This window comes from Ammodytes marinus, assembly GCF_949987685.1.
Source record: "Ammodytes marinus genome assembly, chromosome: 15".
Taxonomy (NCBI): Eukaryota; Metazoa; Chordata; class Actinopteri; order Uranoscopiformes; family Ammodytidae; genus Ammodytes; species Ammodytes marinus.
The window spans coordinates 15034009-15052395 of NC_137219.1; the positions used below are offsets into that span (position 1 = coordinate 15034009).

Below are 18387 nucleotides of genomic sequence, written 5' to 3' on the forward strand. Positions count from 1 at the left end.
CACTGAAGGGACCCTGGAGCAATGAGGGCACCTCCAACTACGGAGCTTCTTGTGAAAACAAGACAGAGGCAGTACAATGCTAAATGAGATTGCCAGACAAACGTGGAGAAGTGGCACATTCATCAGACAGGCGTGAAAACAACAGGGCATGTGGGATATTGGAAGTTCCTGACATCATCACATACAAGTTTTGGACATTTGGTTAGAATAGACAGTTTTAGATGAAGAAATTGAGCAAATGATAGGCTTTGGTGTTATTATTGGATTGCTTTGCTTCTTCTCACATGGAGCCAGGTGACTGAGAAATGAAAAGAATTGAGTGTATAACTGTAAGCCTGCAACCTTCAAGGGGTATGAAAATAGGAAGCTAGACAGCAAAATTAAAAGATCAAAATGAGCAATGGTAATGTGAAAATGAAACTTCAGAAAGGCAGATAAATAGTGATGTCATTAGGTTGCATAATCAATCACATGCATTAGACCACTGCAATAAAGTCGTAATAAAATAAACTTATTGAAAGGGCTAGAGGGGTCACCACTAAAAGAAGCCCAATCTAATTTCACCATCCTTTTCTGCATGTTATCTCAGGAAATGTACCAGGATAACGGTTTTCACCATGTGTTTCCCTCTGCTCCACCTTCAGTGGACTTTGGCCTTAGTAACTTTAGACAAAGTTGTCCTATGTAATAACAATATTTGATCATTGATACATTTATGCTAGGAAAGCGTGAGTCCTTAGATTGCAATATGTTCGAAATGTTATGACGTAAAGTGAAAACACCGTTGTTCTCGAAAGATACGGGAAAATGGAAACTTTGCAAACACATCAGGAAAAGTATGATCCCTTTAAGAATTCCCAGATTGTACTCTTTGTTTACATAACACAAGGGGCGATCCATGGACTATGTGAGGTGGCAAAGGTAGGGAGTTTTTACTCCAAGTACGATAGCGTTGTTTACACAAGAACAAATTGAACGCTAACTGATCATTTCTAGTGTAATTAACAACGTTTAACAATTATAAACAGCAACCTTAGTTTAAAAACAGTGGTTTAAACACGTATGAGGTTTGGAGTTCCCCCTTCAAAAAGTAAAGAACAGGATAATGGTACGTTCCGGCCCTGCTGGTCGCTGTTTTTGTATCTGCTTCACAGCGGATTCAACCGCCAAGTAAGTTACATTTTGCCATGTCACGCTAAAGAAGTTTCGGAGCAGTTTATTTATAGAAAACTGGATTGATGTGGGCACAGAGACGTATGCCGCTGGATGAACGACCTGAAATGAGAGCCTGTCGTGTCTTTTGAAGGCAATTCTTGGTGATTTTCGGGCCGCTGTTACTACTGTATAGCTAACGTTAAACAGTGAAGCCTGAAGCCTCATGTTTTCGTCAAGCCAAGAGGAGCACTGCGCCCCGTCCAAAGACCCTGTGAAATACGGGGAACTGGTGGTGCTGGGGTAAGTTTGGCCTCGCTTATAAATATATTATTCGGGTTAATTCTGCTTTATTGTCTCTCCTACGTTTGCACGAACGCGAGTGTTTGTCTTGAGGAAGTTTCACAAGAGGGTGCTTACGTAGCCGACGTGACTGTAAGGAAGTTTAGAAAATAAGAAGTGGACTTCTGAAATGGTTGTTTATCCTAGCTTCACATCGACTTTGAAGTAGCTTACTCCGTAGGCTATATACATTATTCAGGAAAACGTCAAGCCGTAGAGATTCACGCGCTCACGTTACTCCCGTTATCAGACACGTGCGCATTCACTGTGTACATTTGTAGTTTTGCCGAGTTGGTGGCTATGTTTTATTTCCCGATAAACAGATATCTTGCTAATTTTGAACCAACCCATGTCCACCATATGGATACGTGCAGGAAAACTTTAGCAAACCAGGGACAAAATGAACCCCATACTCAGCGGCTCTGACCAGGGCGCTCCTTCCTTCCTACCTTAAAGTTGAATTCATGGGGTTTGAGGAATTCGGAAGTGGTGATGGTCCCCTCCCCCAGTCCCCATGGTTCTTTCTATTTTCAATACTATCTGTAGCTCAGCCCGCACAAGTTTACATCTGAAAGACACACATTATCTGTTCTCACGCACACAAGGTCATGGGTTTTTTATCTTTGAGCCTATAGCAAGATGGAGAAACCGGCATACAGATAACTGTTACATGGAATACATTGAGATCACACACCTTGATGAAGACAACACACCCTGCTGTGGGTTTCTTTACATTCCTTCATGTCTTCTGTTCACACATGGTCAGGTCAGGTAGAAGCCGGCCTTAACTGTTTTCACCACTACAGACCAACATCAATGTGGGAGAGTGGGGAATAGGGATGACATCTTTATATCTCTATATACATGTAGGCCTATATTGTGATGATGTGATAGGCTACATTTTTATGGGAAACACTTTAGAGAAACTGTCTTACAGTTAGAATGACCAAACACATATTTTTTCTTGGTTAATTGAGCAAATAAACTACTTAAACAAATAACAAGTACAAATAGAAGTACTTCATGTTAAGACATATGTTCTAAACATGTTGTTATTGTACTTTGGTGCCGTAAGGACCACCTTGAAAACGAGATGGGTTCATCTGAAGGGGTTATTTCTAATAATGAACTTGACTAGACTATCCCATTGCTGCTAAAATCATAAACAAATATGGCCATAAAAACAGTCCTGCTCCTTATTTCTCAATATTGCCTACAGTGGCCTCATACAAGCCAAAAAAGAAAACGGAAAGTCTGTGTGGACAAATGTATATTGTCCCCTGTATTACATATGACTTAAGCCCTCTTACTAGATAACATGTCTTTTGTCAGATCACATTGAAGAATACTAGTGGCCGATTAATTTATGTATTAATTGACTAGCCAACTCATTGTTTTAAATTTACAGGTAGCCTACTGAAAGTTGGCATCAAATTCAGCGGCATTAGTGAACTGGTCTCATCCTGCCACTGAGTAAAACCCGGAGTGGTTTATTCTTTGTTTATGTCTGAACTATTTAGTTTTGTTTCAGGATCTGTTCAAGAGAAACTGCAGACAGTAATCTTTCTGAGTAATCATGTTTATAAAGTATCAGGAAACACAGTGGCTGTGTCTTCAGAGTTTGGCCTCTACACTGCTGCTCCAAAGTTAGTACAATCTTCAAATGACAATTTTTAAGTGTTTGGGTTTTTGTGTATGCAGCATATGTTTTGCACACGTGACATAAAGGTATACACCCAGGGCACATTATAGTGTGTTTTTTTCCCTTGCCCTCCACCCAAACACTCACAGCCATACTGCTTATTATAAGAGGGTATAAAAAGTGCTGACTGCTTGTTACCGCTGGCTGAACATGTGGCATGTTATGAAGCTGATACTTTTGTTCTAGCCCCCCTGACATAAAGACACATATTTGAATCAGATGTGACGGGTGTATAATCACTGCCATGACATCATCACACCCCATTGATAAAACTGATGGCAGACAAGATAGCTGACAGCATGGAACAAAGCTTGTTTGAGCAGCAGTTCTCTCAGTGGTTTGTCGCCACGGCCGCGATGACTCTTATTACTTGCATGGCTGCTCCCCCCTCCATCTCTGCCTATGAGGATTGGCTTGGTGCTGGTCAGTGGTGGTGGGGGATAAGACTGCGTGGGTATCCTGGAAATGAAAGGATGGATTGATGGTGACCCAGCCTCTTTGCCTCTCCTCCTCAGCTTCCTCTGTCCATTGTAGCAGGGGAGACTGGGGCCTATTGATTGAACTTTGCACTTTTTCTCCCTGGAAGAAACTGCTCGGTAAAGGGAAGTGTACAAATCAACTTGGGGACGTTTTTGGTACGAAGTGGCACTGATTGTTGATTGTGATGCCTTTTTATTTATTTTTTTTAAACCCCATCCATCCAAGACGGAGAGGATTTATCCTGTTAGGGTTCACTGTGTGTGTGTGTGTGTGTGTGTGTGTGTGTGTGTGTGTGTGTGTGTGTGTGTGTGTGTGTGTGTGTGTGTGTGTGTGTGTGTGTGTGTGTGTGTGTGTGTGTGTGTGTGTGTGTGTGTGTGTGTGTGTGTGTGTGTGTGTGGGGGGGGGGGGGGTGGAGCTGTAGTGGTGTCTTGTGCAAGCTTTGTATCAATCAATCAGATGGATAATTGTGGCCATGGAAGCTTGAATGTAAGTCAGTTGACTGATTGCTGCTTGCCATGCTTGATGATAATGTACTATTGATGTATTTTTACAGTTTGGATTGACTTTCTGTTGCACCCTTTATTATACTATCTATGGTTGCACCCAATAGCCCACAGTCTTACTTTGCAGCATCACTTAACCTCTGTGTCATCTTCTGTGACCTTTTAAAGGCACCTGCCTCTGTGTCATGCTAATGAGGCTTCCAACAACTCTGCAAACACTAGTAGCATTTCATTTTAGCATAAGAAGTAGGGAGGTGCTGCTGCTGGCTTCTTAGCCCCCCAACCCCTGCAGTATAGGTGATACGCCAGAGTCTTCTAATCCCCGCTCCCAAGCATCGCAAGGTAAATCCGCAGTCTTGTCTGGCACAGGTCAAAAGGGAAAAGCGATCACAATTAGTCGAGAGCGCAGCTGTGAAGAGCCTGTCCCATCCAATGTGACGGTCGCGGTTGGTAGCTGACAGGACATTGTTCCTCCGTGTAATGATGAATGGAGGGCATACATGGCGTTTCTCAAAGAGCCGGGGTTATGCTTTTTTGTCGTTTAGAAATTCAGCGTGGCAGAAAATGCTAAGCTGCAAATCATCTGATTGTGTTTGTGTGTGTGTTTCATACGTGAGGCACACAGGTATCCAACAGATATCCCCCCCACCACCACTACCTCACACACACACACACACACACACACACACACACACACACACACACACACACACACACACACACACACACACACACACACACACACACACACACACACACACACACACACACACACACACACACACACACACACACTATATAGCCATAAGCTGCTCTTTATTTAGGTGGAGAGTCTCTAGGGCAGGTCTAATGAAATTGGAGTATAGTTGGCCCACTGTTTAAATTAGCTTAGAAAAATATGTTTATTAATAAGAGATCATCTGTATTTTTATACCATATGTTCTTGTAGGATGTTTATAGCCTCTTATTCCTAAACATACCCGTAGGAGAAAATATAAATGATGTAGCTTGTTGCTAGATGTCATTCAAAGCAACATGTAAACAAAAAAAAACATTCTTCACATGAGAAGAAAAAGCCTTTTGCAACATCAACCAATTTAAACAAATAAAAACACTTTATACAGTTAAGGGAAGAACGGGGTTAGTCTTTGATGGTTAATTACTTCTTTATTACAATAATTTGGAAAATGAGAGGAATACACATTTCAAGCCAACACCATAAGCTTCATTTTAATGTAGGAATGACTATTGAAAGATGTTTTAGTGATGAGCAATTCTTAGAGTAAAAAGTGTGCCTACCAACCCCGTTCTCCCCTACATATCTATCCATATTATTTTAACATTTTCCTCCTGCTGTCGGGGTACTAGTTGTTGTGTCCACAGTCTCATCCAGTGCCTCCCCGGCTCTCTGTGGGTGGCTTGTCCTACAGGCCAGCTTTGTGCACTGTGCTGACTGGGACCATGTGTTTGTGTGCCTGGCCAGCCGTGTGTAGACATGGGACAGGTGGACTATAGCTTCTGATCAGAGGGAGGGAGGGAGGGAGGGAGCAGAGAGAGAGCCTCTTGTTGCTACCGTTGCATTTGTGTCGCAACAAAGAAGTGTCAGATGATGTAGTGGTAGGGAAGAGTTAATTACCCACATGATATGCACCGCTATGCAAACCTGAGAAATATTCTCATTGTACAAGGTGTGTGTGTGTGTGTGTGTGTGTGTGTGTGTGTGTGTGTGTGTGTGTGTGTGTGTGTGTGTGTGTGTGTGTGTGTGTGTGTGTGTGTGTGTGTGTGTGTGTGTGTGTGTGTGTGTGTGTGTGTGTGTGTGTGTGTGTGTGTGTGTGTGTGTGAGAGAGTGTGACAGAAGGTCTGTGTGTTGGATGGCAGTAAGGCATGGGGTGTCCCAGCTGTAGGAACCAGCTGGTGGTTGGTGAGAGAGAGGACCGCTCCACCGGAAAAGGGTCTTCTTCATTCATTCACAAGGAGCTCCCTACTAGGCTAGGCGTCTCACTCACAACGCAGACTGAAGGGCAAAGCTGGGATCTTATTTTGAAAGTGCAAAGATGCTACTCTTGTGGTGCTGAGGCTTTTAGATTGGAGGTGTTAGAGTTTTATGTGTCTGCGTATTCTAAAATTCAGCCACGACACAGCGTATTTCTGTCGTGTCCCTCCGCCCAGACGGCGCGCTCCCAAAGCGATACAGACAGACCTGACGTGCATCTTTTAAACGTCTGGACACAGAGCTAAAAAGAACAGCTGCAGTTTGTAAACGCAGAGTTTGGCTTAGTGAAAATCACCAAGTACCAGAGAGTGCATTATGTAATGAGAGACATTATCCAAGGTAACGCTTAGATTGCTAATAGGGTGCATTAGATTGCCAGTGATGTAATGCCATGGCAAAGCTCCCTTTTCCGAAGAAAAAAAAAACCCATGAATGTTACTAATTCCACCACGTTTACTTGTTTATATGATTACACAAATTGTGCCTCTAAATCTCATTAGACACATCTTTTCCCAGCTACTCTATAGCGTTTTTCATGGCAGAATTTAACTGTGAATTTGTTGTCCTTCCCACCACCCCTCTCTTTCTCTCTCTCTGTCTCTCTCTCTCTCTCTGTGACAGGTACAATGGCTCTCTGCCAAATGGAGATCGGGGGAGACGGAAAAGCAGATTTGCTCTATTCAGGAGGACCAAAGCCAACGGTGTTAAGCCCAGCACTGTGCACATCCTCAACACACCCCAGGCAAGCAAGGTACAAGAGATCATAGAAATGAATAAGTGATTTATTTAACTGACTCTCAGTGAGAATGAAACACTTGTTGTCTCTCCTGTTGATAGTATAGTTTAGACAACAACAACAAAAATTACTTTTAGTAGAGCCCGACTGATTAATCTGCCGGCTGATAATAGCCTAGCTCAGAATAATCCTGATGGCCGATGCACGCCAATGTTGATCTCTTCACCCCCTTTGACAATCTCCTGTCTGTTTGCGACCATTATAAACTAGCAAATAAAAGGTGTTTCTGGCTGGAGATTGGTTCATAGAGACTCAATGGTTCAGAATGATACAGTAGAGAAAATGTGAATTAACATTTAGAGGTCAAAAGAGAGGTGCATTTCAGATAATGTTTTGCCAGTGACTTAGGGTGTATTCACACTGGGAAAGTCCGCTAGTGCACTTGCTTTGGTCCAGACCAAATAGAGTTTTGATTTTTTTTGTTTGGTGTGGTCCACTTTCATATTGCCCCTTTTGCAAGTGAACCAGCATTACGAAGCAAAACCACACGTGATCTGAGGTCATTCATTCATTGGACAGACATTCTGGGGTGGAGAGAAACAGGAAGCACGAAGTTTAAACTGCGAAATATATATCATTGATATAATATGGGGCTAAAAATAATAAAAGGGCCTACATCTAACCTATAAATAAAGAGGAAAAACATCAAATTATTGTTGTTTCATATGGTCATAATGTGTAGCCTTATGTCAATGCCACGTTATGTGGCTTGTAGCCTACGATGTGAAACATCATTTTTACTGTATTTTTGGTGCTGGATGCGCGTCACGCGAGAATAATAGGCTCAAGCTGACATTCAGCTGATTAAGCTGTGTATCAGCTGGGTCGGCGCAGTTCAGCTCCAAACTGACACTGGGATAGTATTGACGGTCCCGTACATGGGAAGCAAAATAAAAACACACACTTCTTGCGCAGCGTGAACCTGTTGGCACTGTGCGAGAGACGCTCCCCTCTCCTTCATCTGATCGCTGAACACATTCAGCATTTATATTGTTCTGGGCTCCCGGTCAAACCACAACTAATCTTCCTAACAATGGCGACAACAACACTTTCCCATAATGTGAAGCTGACGGCTATTTATTAAAAAAGAAAAGAAAGAAAAGGCACAGTGCCTCCTGCATTTGGGTCGGATCGAGTCCGAACAAATTCACACCACAAACGAACTGCAGCAGAGTGCGTTTGGAAACGCATCGAGACCACCTCTTCAGCTGGGTCTCGGAGCGTTTGTTTGGTCCGCATCCGAGTGCGATTGCTGTATTCACACCTGCCTGAAAGATGCGCACCGAAGGCAGAAGTGCATCTGAGTTCGATTCAACCGAACTAAACACGGCATGTGTGAATACACCCTAAATATGTTAATTGCCTATACGCTTGCCTATTACCAATATATAAAGATAAAAATAAATGTATCATTTGTAAATATAAGTTGTATTCATGAAGACATGCCTTGTTTTAGGAAAAATGCTTAAGCTCTGAGATCCAAAATGCCCTTATGTAATTTAAGACAAATTTCTTCAAACTAAATTTTTTTTTAGCCAATTCCTATAACAATAAAGAAATGTTACTGCACAAATAAAAGCATTTTAAAACAGTAAAATGTTCTGCCTTCAATTCATATCTTTGTCACAGGTATTTCGCTATATAGGGGAGAGTGGCCTAAGTTGTGCAACTTTTCACTCAAAGTGACTTTAAAGTAAGGCCTTGACAGTAAAGTATCCAACTCAAATATGTACATATATTTCAGGGTGTTGTGCATCCCTGGCAATAAAAACTTTGGATCTGGAATAAACTGTTGAAGAAATATAGCTTTCGGGAAAAAAGTTGTCTTGATGCACAACTTGCCCCCGGTGTGGTGTAAGTTGTGCGGTTGGAGAGAATACCATGGGGTGAATTGTGCCATTGCTATATATCTCATAAACTGTAATGCAAGACAAATCCATTAGACAATTACTTATTTAAGGTTTATTTAAAGTAAATAAAGTAAATAGTTGACAAAGATTGAAGGACAATTTTCTTAAACAAGGCCTAGCAGATCTAATGGTTTTACCTGCAAAGCTCACAATGACAAAGTCACCATCATCATCTTTCTGGCCATCTGAACTCTCATCAGTGGTGTCGTTAAGTGGAATTGAGATGTCACTCTCTTCTGAGCTACTGTAGACAATCACTTTCTTTTGGTGACCAGCGTATACAGCCATGCCACTGGCACAACTCTCAGAAATGTACTTTGCACTAGTTGCTCCGTGCTTGTGGAACCAACTGCCACCTGACAAATGTGATTCCCCTACATTTCTGCCTTTAAATCAAGGCTCAAAACCCATATGTACACCCTGGTGTTTCCTCCCCATTAACTATCTTACCTCTGCATCTGTGTTTATGTGGATGTATGGGCTTTACGTCTTTTATTTTGGTTATTGTTATTTTACCTTCATAGTTTACCTACTGAATGCACTATGTACAGCACTTTGGACAGTGCAAACTGTCATAAATGTGCTTTTATAAATACATTTTACTTACTTACTTACTTATAACTCACCCAGGCCCTTTGGCACAAATCACCCCATCCCCAGAATTTTGGATAATAAGCATGATGCAGCAGTTTAGGGCTGACATCGTGCTAACTGTATAGACTCAAAATGTAGCATGCCAAAGCACTAAAACATGTGTCAAATGTTTTCAAACTTGTCTATAATTGTTCAGACACAATAATCAAAACACCTTGATCATGGAAATTTTACTTTGAAAGGCAAAACACAGTTTTTTGAGCTTAAATGTGCTTATATCTTATTCCTTGTGTCTCCCTTCTTTACAGGATGAGTCAAATGGATGGCTCTTCTTTAATATGTGGTCACATTTCCAATTTCTTCCATGGTTTTCTAGAAACAAGGGGTGGAACAACTTCCAAAATGCACAACTTAGGCCACTCTCCCCTATTAGTTATTTATTTTTTTATATATTTTTGAAATAAATATTACATTTTTACTCCCTAAAACTGGCATTTGTCCCGAAAAAGTCCTTATCGGTCTGGCCTTAATTTTTAATTCATAGTGATAGTGATTCAGAAGATTATAAGGCAGTGGATTCACGGCAAAACTGACTTTCTGAGGAACTGAATGTCCCCCCACCCCAAGTGATTTCAGTAGCATATGGAACGTGCAGTAAACTCCTTTGCATTATTGTTGGCAGACCTTAATGTTGACATTTCCAGACAGAGTACAATGACTTTCAGCTCCTAGCCGGGGCCTCATAGCTTTTTCTTTGCGCTTGGAGCGCCTGCCAGAAACTGCCCCGTCGAGTATAACATGTCGAACCCTCCTGCATTCCTCCCTTTGGTTCCCAAGCAAAAAGTGCTAAACAAGCCACAGGAGCTGCTTACCTCTGCAACTCTCGGGGGCCAGTATTCCAGACGTTTTGTTGGGTGTTTGCGCTGGCTGGCCAAAGGCGCTCGCTCTGGTTCAGGTTACTCTCACCTTGTGGAACCTGACCTCCCAGTATCTGTTTAGAGGCTTTTTCTGTGGCCCAGGCTTTTTCTATCGCATCGTTCCACTGGAGTTGAAGCTGGATGTTGTGCCGCAGTGCCAGTGCTATAACTGTTGCTATGTAGAACAGTAGGGCTGCTGCACCATATCAGGAAAACATGCGATATGCCATTACATTGTTGAATATTGCGATGACAATATCACTTGCAAAAATATAAACAAACACTTAGACATACAGTGTCAATGTCTTAACTGCTTTAAATTCACTTCAAACATCAACATACGCCCCAGACAGTAAGTAGCCTATGCATATTATTAACCCTTAGGCCAGCATAACAAAGCAGATCAGTGTAGTCTGACCCAGTTGTTGTTGAGTTCAGTGGCCTTCACAATGTTGGCATTGTTTTCAGTTGTGATGCTACACACTTGTTGGTCTTAATGTAAGTCCCAGCTGGCTAACACATTATCCAAGAGCTATTTTTTCACATCCATGCTCTTTACCCCCTCATCCACTAGCCTGGACCCCCACTACATGGGGGGCAGGTGTCTAGAACAGTAGGGCTTCATCTGATTGGCCAAATATATTGACATGCAAAGCATGGCACAATGGAATGCTACATTCGCAATAACACTAACTCAGTGTTTTATTTTTTTAATGTCCCATATAAACAGCACAGAGAGCCTCTTTCACTTTAAGTCTGTTTAAGAGATGGGAACTGCTGTCAACTTCTTCCCCTTTCTCCACCCCTTCCTCTCCACCACCACCCTGTTATCAGGCCCTGGGATTAGGAGGAAGTTGTTGCAGTTGCCTGACCCTGCACCCTCAGCTGTACACAAGGGCAAAAATAGCTATTCCTTAGAGACAGGTGACTGTGGTGGGCTTACTCAATCTTTTAGGAGAGCCTTCTCTTTGAGGAAGGAGTAAAGTGAACCCCAGCCATATTCCTCCTATTTTTGTAGCGTTTTATTTATTTCCTTTTTAGCAGTGTCGCTGTCTCGTACAAATTAACTAAGAATGCTGCGTTGCTCAGAGGCTGTGAGGTTGAACGCTCACGTGTCTGTGCACACGTCGGTGTTCATGACAGATAATGAGCAGCTCCCGCGAGGCCACCGCCGGCCTCCTATGCAAATCAAGCCCCTCTGCTTTTGTCATCTCCCCCCCACTTGATCTCAATTAGTGCATTTGCGCATGTTGATTGTTTGTATTGTCACTTCCTTTTGTGGTGGTCGTTCAGCACCCGTGGCGATGTTTTTATTTTCACTCCCATCAACTGAGGGAGGGGGTGGGTGAGTGACACGTTGGGAGGGTAGGTTGTCCTGTCATGCTATTAAAAATCTGTGTGTGTGTGTGTGTGTGTGTGTGTGTGTGTGTGTGTGTGTGTGTGTGTGTGTGTGTGTGTGTGTGTGTGTGTGTGTGTGTGTGTGTGTGTGTGAGAGAGAGCGAGCGAGCGAGTGAGTGAGTGAGTGTGTGTGTGCGTGCGAGTGAGCCTACTTTAGCCGTTAAACAGGTGGAGAGCCATTTGTTTGGAGCAGTGCAGTGGAGACAAGACTGCATACGATGATGACATTTGTCCCTGTCTGTCTGTGAGGTTACGGCAGAGTGAGGCAGTGCCGGTGACCCACTTTCTCTCTGTCTCTCTCTCTCTCTCTCTCTCTCTCTCTCTCTCTCCGTCTCCCTCCCTCTCCCTCCCTCTTGCACGTGACAAATAGGGGAGGCAGGCGGGGGTTGTTTGGGAAATGGAATTCTGCAGATTATAGCGGGATGATATAGTGGCATGTGGTGGAGTGTTGATGGGAGCCGGGCCTGAATGACTTTAACCAACACCCTCTGTCACTACACTGAGACTGAGGCAGTTCAGCTGGTAGGCAGCCTTGTGTTAACTGAGGCCAGTTGGGCACTTTATGGCCACTATCATGGGAGTGTGACTTTACACGTTCGTCTCTGTTATTCCTCTGCCATAAATTCCTGCCGCGAGTCTTTTGTTTTAGGTGTGTGTGTGTATACTTAATGGCTAATGTGTGTATTCCTTCTTTGTGTTGCTCTATTTCAGGCTGTGAACTGTAAAGGCCAACACAGCATTTCCTACACACTGTCCAGAAACCAGACAGTGGTGGTGGAGTACTGCCATGACAAAGACACAGACATGTTTCAGGTAATTAACCCATTGGATGACACTGTTACCTGATCCTTTTGAATAACCTGTTGAATCCTCTGCTTTTAATTATAATAATCAAATATTTCCATTACAATTTCCTGGAGCTGAAGGGGGAGGATCTCATATTGCTTGTTTAACATGGCTTCCTTCTTTGATTAACCCAAACCTATATATCATTTAAGGAAAAGCATCCATCCTTGTCATTAAACAGACTTTCATTAGCCAATGTTTGGCATGAAGTCTATAAAAATGACTGAACAATTAAGGGATTGTTAAAATAGTTTCCGTTTTATTCTCTGTTGATTGACAATATGGTTTCATTGACTTAATTTTTTAGCTCTCCATGTGATAATGAATGTTTTCAGCTACAGTATATCTGTTTCTTTCCTTCCCTAACACTCCACCAGTGTGCATGTGACTGCATGTGAGCTGTCAACTGCTCTGTCTGTAGCATTAAAGAGATGATGACCAGAGGGAAGCTAGCACTGCAACACGTGCTTTACATACGTGCTTGACAGAAACACACGCACAGCAGAGCAGGAAACCATTCAAAGCACAAGCCAGTTTAAGATGGGGAAAAAAGAGGAAATGAAAGTAGGAAAAGCTTATTTTTAACCTCTGTTTGTCCAGCTTGGCAACTGTTTTGACATCACCTTAACAATAACAGTCTGAAATATTACTTTTGAAGGAAAAAATGTAATCTTGGATCCCCTTCAGAGGGGCACTCTGATATAACAACACAATGCTGTATGAAACTTTGTACCAAAGTGTGTCATGTCTCAGCATTTTTACCACACACACACACACACACACACACACACACACACACACACACACACACACACACACACACACACACACACAGCAACGTGATCTTGTGCGCAGTCATTCAAATGTCAAACCGCAACAAAAAGGCAAATAGCTGAGCTGCTGGGAAGCAGAAACGGTTCACAGTTCAGATGCCCACAGTGAATGAAAAAGAAACCCCTTCTCATCCATGTCAGCATAGTGACAATAGATTACAAGAAATCATATGATGAATATAGCATGAGACTGATAAATGACTGTGTTGTTTTTTTAGATTGGGCGTTCCACTGAGAGTCCCATAGACTTTGTGGTGACAGACACAATAGCAGGAGGCCAGGAGGGAGAGGAGACTCCCATCACGCAGAGCACCATCTCCCGCTTTGCCTGCCGCGTTGTCTGTGAGCGCAACCCGCCATTCACTGCTCGCATCTACGCAGCCGGTTTTGATTCTTCCAAAAACATCTTCCTCGGGGTAATTACTATTCAGCGCACCATAGATATACAGTAGCTCTGTTTACAATGCTCTGTTAATGGATGGTTGGATGTCCAGTTTGTGTGTGTTTTAAAAAAAACAGATGAACAAATGCAAACTATTTCAATGGCAGTGACGTGTTAAAATCCGTCTGCATATCGTCCATGTACTTTCTCGCCTTCAGGAAAAAGCTGCAAAATGGAAGAACCCCGACGGTCACATGGACGGACTAACGACCAATGGCGTGCTGGTAATGCACCCTAAGGGCGGGTTCACAGAAGAGTCGAAGCCGGGGGTCTGGAGAGAGATCTCTGTGTGTGGGGATGTGTACACACTGAGAGAGACGCGCTCAGCACAGACCCCAGGCAAACTGGTCAGTAGCTTCACAAACACGGTAAATTTAAAGAGCATAAAGAGTGTCACTACAGAGTCTTAAAGGTGCAGTGTGTTGGAAGGAATTGGCCTTTTTTTCTAAAATGACTAAGTATGTTTTGATTGGTGTATAATTGTTTGAAATAAAAGTTGTTTTGTTTTTTATTACCTTTAGAATGAGCGTTTTATATCTACATAGGAGAGTGGCGTCCTCCAGGGAGGCTGCCATGTTGCACTGTGATGTTTCCACAGTAGCACACAATGGACAAACTTTACAACCGCAAGTTTTTAATAAATAGTGGAAGTCCGCCGAAAAATCCTGTTGCACCTGTTGGGAGACGAAGAATAAATTCTTTAAATAACTTAATACATCTTCACCTCATCACTTGATATTATAGCAGTGGTGGATAAGGCCTTTTTTAGTAGCCATCCTGTCTACCTTGAAGGCCACCATAGCTTCTGTAAATTCTCCGTAAGGGATGGGTAGCAATCTAGGATTTTCACTGCTATATGATGCCAAAATACACCACTGCACTGCACCTTTAAGCTAACGTGTCTCAATTCCCAAAAAAGAATGTGGTTACATGCATTTCAAAAGCCTTCCACCGTTCTGCCTTGTGAAACTTAATTTGCATCTGCTACACCCCCCTGTGCAGGTGGAGAATGAGAGCAACACACTGCTGGATGGCTCCCTGGTGGATCTATGTGGAGCCACCTTGCTGTGGCGTACTGCTGAAGGCCTCTTCCACACGCCCACCCAGAAGCACCTGGAGGCTCTGCGGCAGGAGATCAACGCCGCGCGGCCCCAGTGCCCCGTAGGGCTCAACACGCTTGCCTTTCCCAGCATGCAACGCAGCCGCGCCCTCTCCTCACTGGAGGACAAGCAGCCCTGGGTCTACTTGGCGTGCGGCCACGTGCACGGCTACCACAACTGGGGCCACCGCTCTGAGCAGGAGCAGAACACCCAGAGAGAGTGTCCCATGTGCAGGGTGGTGGGGCCCTACGTGCCCCTGTGGCTGGGCTGCGAGCCAGCCTTCTATGTGGACACGGGCGCCCCCACACACGCCTTTGTGCCGTGTGGACACGTGTGCTCTGAGAAGTCTGTCAAGTACTGGGCAGAGATCCCCCTGCCCCATGGCACCCACGCCTTCCACGCCGCATGCCCATTCTGTGCCAGCCAGCTCAGCCTCACCCAGGGCTGCTCCAAGCTCATCTTCCAGGGCCCGGTGGACTGAGCCCAGGGGGGTCCCTGCTCTGGGGCAGAGACCATCAAGACTGGGAATTCCAACATGCTGTGAAACTGTTCCCATTCATTTTGTGCTTTTCTTTTGTTAGTGTAAACCAGCTGTGGAGAGGAGCACGTCTACCTTCTAGTTCTGGTCATATACTGTGGATTCTGCACAACAGAGAGCCATTACGGATTGTTCACAGGGCCTATTGTGGCTGTTTGGTTGGTCACTGTGGGATACGGAGACGTGGAACACACTGGACCACAGGGGCCTGGCTCCTCCAGAATGAAATACTGTCTCAGCTGTCCTGACCCACCAACTGCTTTAAACAGGGCTCCAGCGCTGGGCTGTTTTTAAACTACAATGGCTGCTGTTTTCTTTTTTATCAGAGGGCCTTTAGAAATAAGGCTGTAGGACTGAAATGAGTTAAGTGACTGAACCAGATGACAGTGAGCAGGTTTAATTAGGCCTTTACTAACGGGGGGTTATAGTTCAATTCTCGGTGGGTTAAAGACGGACAAAGTTTTTACAGAGCCAGACAGCTGGACTGTTGGCTGGGAGAAAGGCCAGGAGAAACTTGGGGTCCAAGGACAAACAATTGAAGTGCTCCCCATCACCCTCTCGGCCCTGAAGCCCTGATGACACCTAGATCATGTATATCTCTGCATTTGGCCTCCATTTGCAGAACAGACTTTGAGAAGGATTGGGTTGGGATTGGGACTTGTTGTGTATAGAGATATAATCCAGTGCCTCAACTCTCATTGAATGGTGGGAATATTTTTCATAAATGACTAAAGATATTTTGTTGAAGGCAAAGGGGAGAGATGGTTTTGCTTACATGAGACATAAGGAAAATGATAAACTCAAAACGATTTCCTCTCCGTATTTTTATCAGACAGAAGGGGTATTTTGCTACACTGAGGCCCCTTGTACTGTTTTGTAATGCAAATGTTAATATATTTTTTCTCCTGCATAAAATAATGAGTGTGCGAATGTTTGAGATGGCGTGTATGTGTGTGTGGCTGTGAGTGTTTGTGTGTGGGTCGGACTGTGTGGGTGCTGTTGGGGCTTTTGTTGTTCAAATCGCCCTGCGTCATTTCACCCCAATGACCCCCCCCCCCCCCATCTCGCCCCACACCCCCAAAAGAACGCTACCGGAGAGAACACAATTATTCATCTGACGTCCTATGGTTTCACAATGAATGTACTGAAATACATTGACTCCCTGTCCCCTCACTGACACTGCTTCAATTACAAAACTTGCTTTTTGGACAGCTTGTGCTGTTAAAAGGTATGGGTAAGGCCTGTTTGCAGTGAAAGATAACATTGAAACTGTTGCTAGTGCTACCATATACTTCTATCACACCTGATTGATTGCTTGCTAGCTAGTGAGCCGTGTCCCCCCCCCCCCACACACACACACACAGACACACACACACGTACTGTATTCAATCTGCACTGTTGTTGTTAGCTTTATCCCACGCTGGGCCTGATCCAATGATTTGTACGCTGTTAAACCTGGGCACAGTGAGTCTCAGCAGCATCCAGAGATTATACCAAATATAAGGAGGAGACGTTTTTCCTTCCACATGCAAGATGTAACGACCACTCTCTCCCATCCAAAGTGCTTCTGTAAACAATCCTAAAAAAAAAAAAAAACAGCTGCTATGGTGGAATGTTGACAGCTCTGGATTAAAGCCGAGGTTGTTCGTTCGGTTGCTCGGGCCCAGCTCCACAGGAATAACGATATTATCACACACCATGCCAAATTTAGTAAAAAGTTCTATTGTGTGTGTGTGTGAGTGTGTGTGTGTGGATGAGTCAAGTTGTTGGAAACAAAAAGCAGCAGATGAATAGAAAACTAAAGAATCTGGGACAAATCTGTGCATTCTTCTGTGATGTCAGCTCACCAGAAGACTGTGCCCATATGTAGAGTGTATCTGAAGGCATTAGTTCTGCCACTATATCTTATTAAATAGCACATTGAGCATTACAACTATGACGGTAACGTTGCTATTCTAGCATTCAAATGGTCCTTCCAGGTAGCACTGATGAGTAAACTCAGAGGTATAGGCCAAGTTGAGGGTCGAAAATCCACCTTGCTGAAGGGACTTCCAGAAGCTATGATCTCGATTGGGAGTTCTGGAGCATTTTCCTCTCTTCGGGCTCCCTTCCTAAGACAAACATACCGATCATTCTTAGAAAGTATCAGCAGCATTACGCTTCACTCACACCACAGAGCATTGTCTTGAATGGCTGGATTTCTACAGATTTAATGAAACTGCCGTGCAGGGTCAATGACTAAATCCACATACTGTACAGTAGCATTCCTTTTCCAACACTTTCAGCTCAAACACTGTGTGCCCATTGCTTAAGACTTTGTTTCTGTAACAGCTGCAGAGTGGCTGCCTCAAACATTCCTCCTTGGTAAACATGGGTGGGGCCCTCAGTTCACCCAAGGGCTTGTTCTATGATTTTGTCCCCTACAGGAACTCTGTACACACAAGCCATAGAACGCACTGATGCTCCCAATGCCTCCTTTGCAAAGATTAAAATATTTTTTAAAAACACCTTAAAGTGAGTTTGTCTCTCTCCTTGATTTTGCAGGGTTAGCCATGGTAGATGTTATACTCTTAAGGCTGCGATAATGTTTGCCCAGTTGATTTTTGTCTCATTTTTCTCGAAGCCTTTGAACTCCAGTTGTCTCAGCTGTGTAGGCACAACAGAGCAGTAATGTGAAATCACAGTTACATGTATGTTTCATCATTCCTCCATGTGAGCATTTCCCTGCTATCTTGAAAGCCCGACTGGTTCTGGGTTATTGGTGGGTTTTTTTCTTTCTTTTTTTTTTTTTTTTTTTAGATAAGGGACACAGTTTTATGTCAGCTTTACTTTATCCACATT

The 18387-nt window shown here is 43.6% G+C and overlaps 1 protein-coding gene across 2 annotated transcripts; it reads left to right on the top strand.

Moving 5' to 3' along the window:
- The first annotated feature begins 1180 nt into the window (after positions 1-1180).
- On the top strand, positions 1181-18015 carry peli2 (pellino E3 ubiquitin protein ligase family member 2). 2 transcript variants are annotated; one of them, XM_080041879.1, is made up of 6 exons: positions 1181-1455; positions 6794-6923; positions 12499-12600; positions 13685-13882; positions 14067-14276; positions 14911-18015. In XM_080041879.1, the coding sequence occupies exons 1-6, from the start codon at positions 1379-1381 to the stop codon at positions 15487-15489; spliced, it is 1296 nt and encodes a 431-aa protein (XP_079898005.1). In that variant the 5' UTR covers positions 1181-1378; the 3' UTR covers positions 15490-18015. The 2 variants fall into 2 exon arrangements, with proteins under 2 accessions (XP_079898005.1, XP_079898006.1); XM_080041880.1 differs by having other exon boundaries at positions 14067-14255.
- Positions 18016-18387: the final 372 nt, after the last annotated feature.

Coding starts and splice junctions, on each gene's coding strand:
- peli2 (XM_080041879.1), top strand. CDS start 1,379: ATGTTTTCGTCAAGCCAAGAGGAGCACTGCGCCCCGTCCAAAGACCCT. Junction 6,924..12,498: donor ACACACCCCAGGCAAGCAAG/GTACAAGAGATC, acceptor GCTCTATTTCAG/GCTGTGAACTGTAAAGGCCA. Junction 14,277..14,910: donor TCAGTAGCTTCACAAACACG/GTAAATTTAAAG, acceptor CCCCCTGTGCAG/GTGGAGAATGAGAGCAACAC.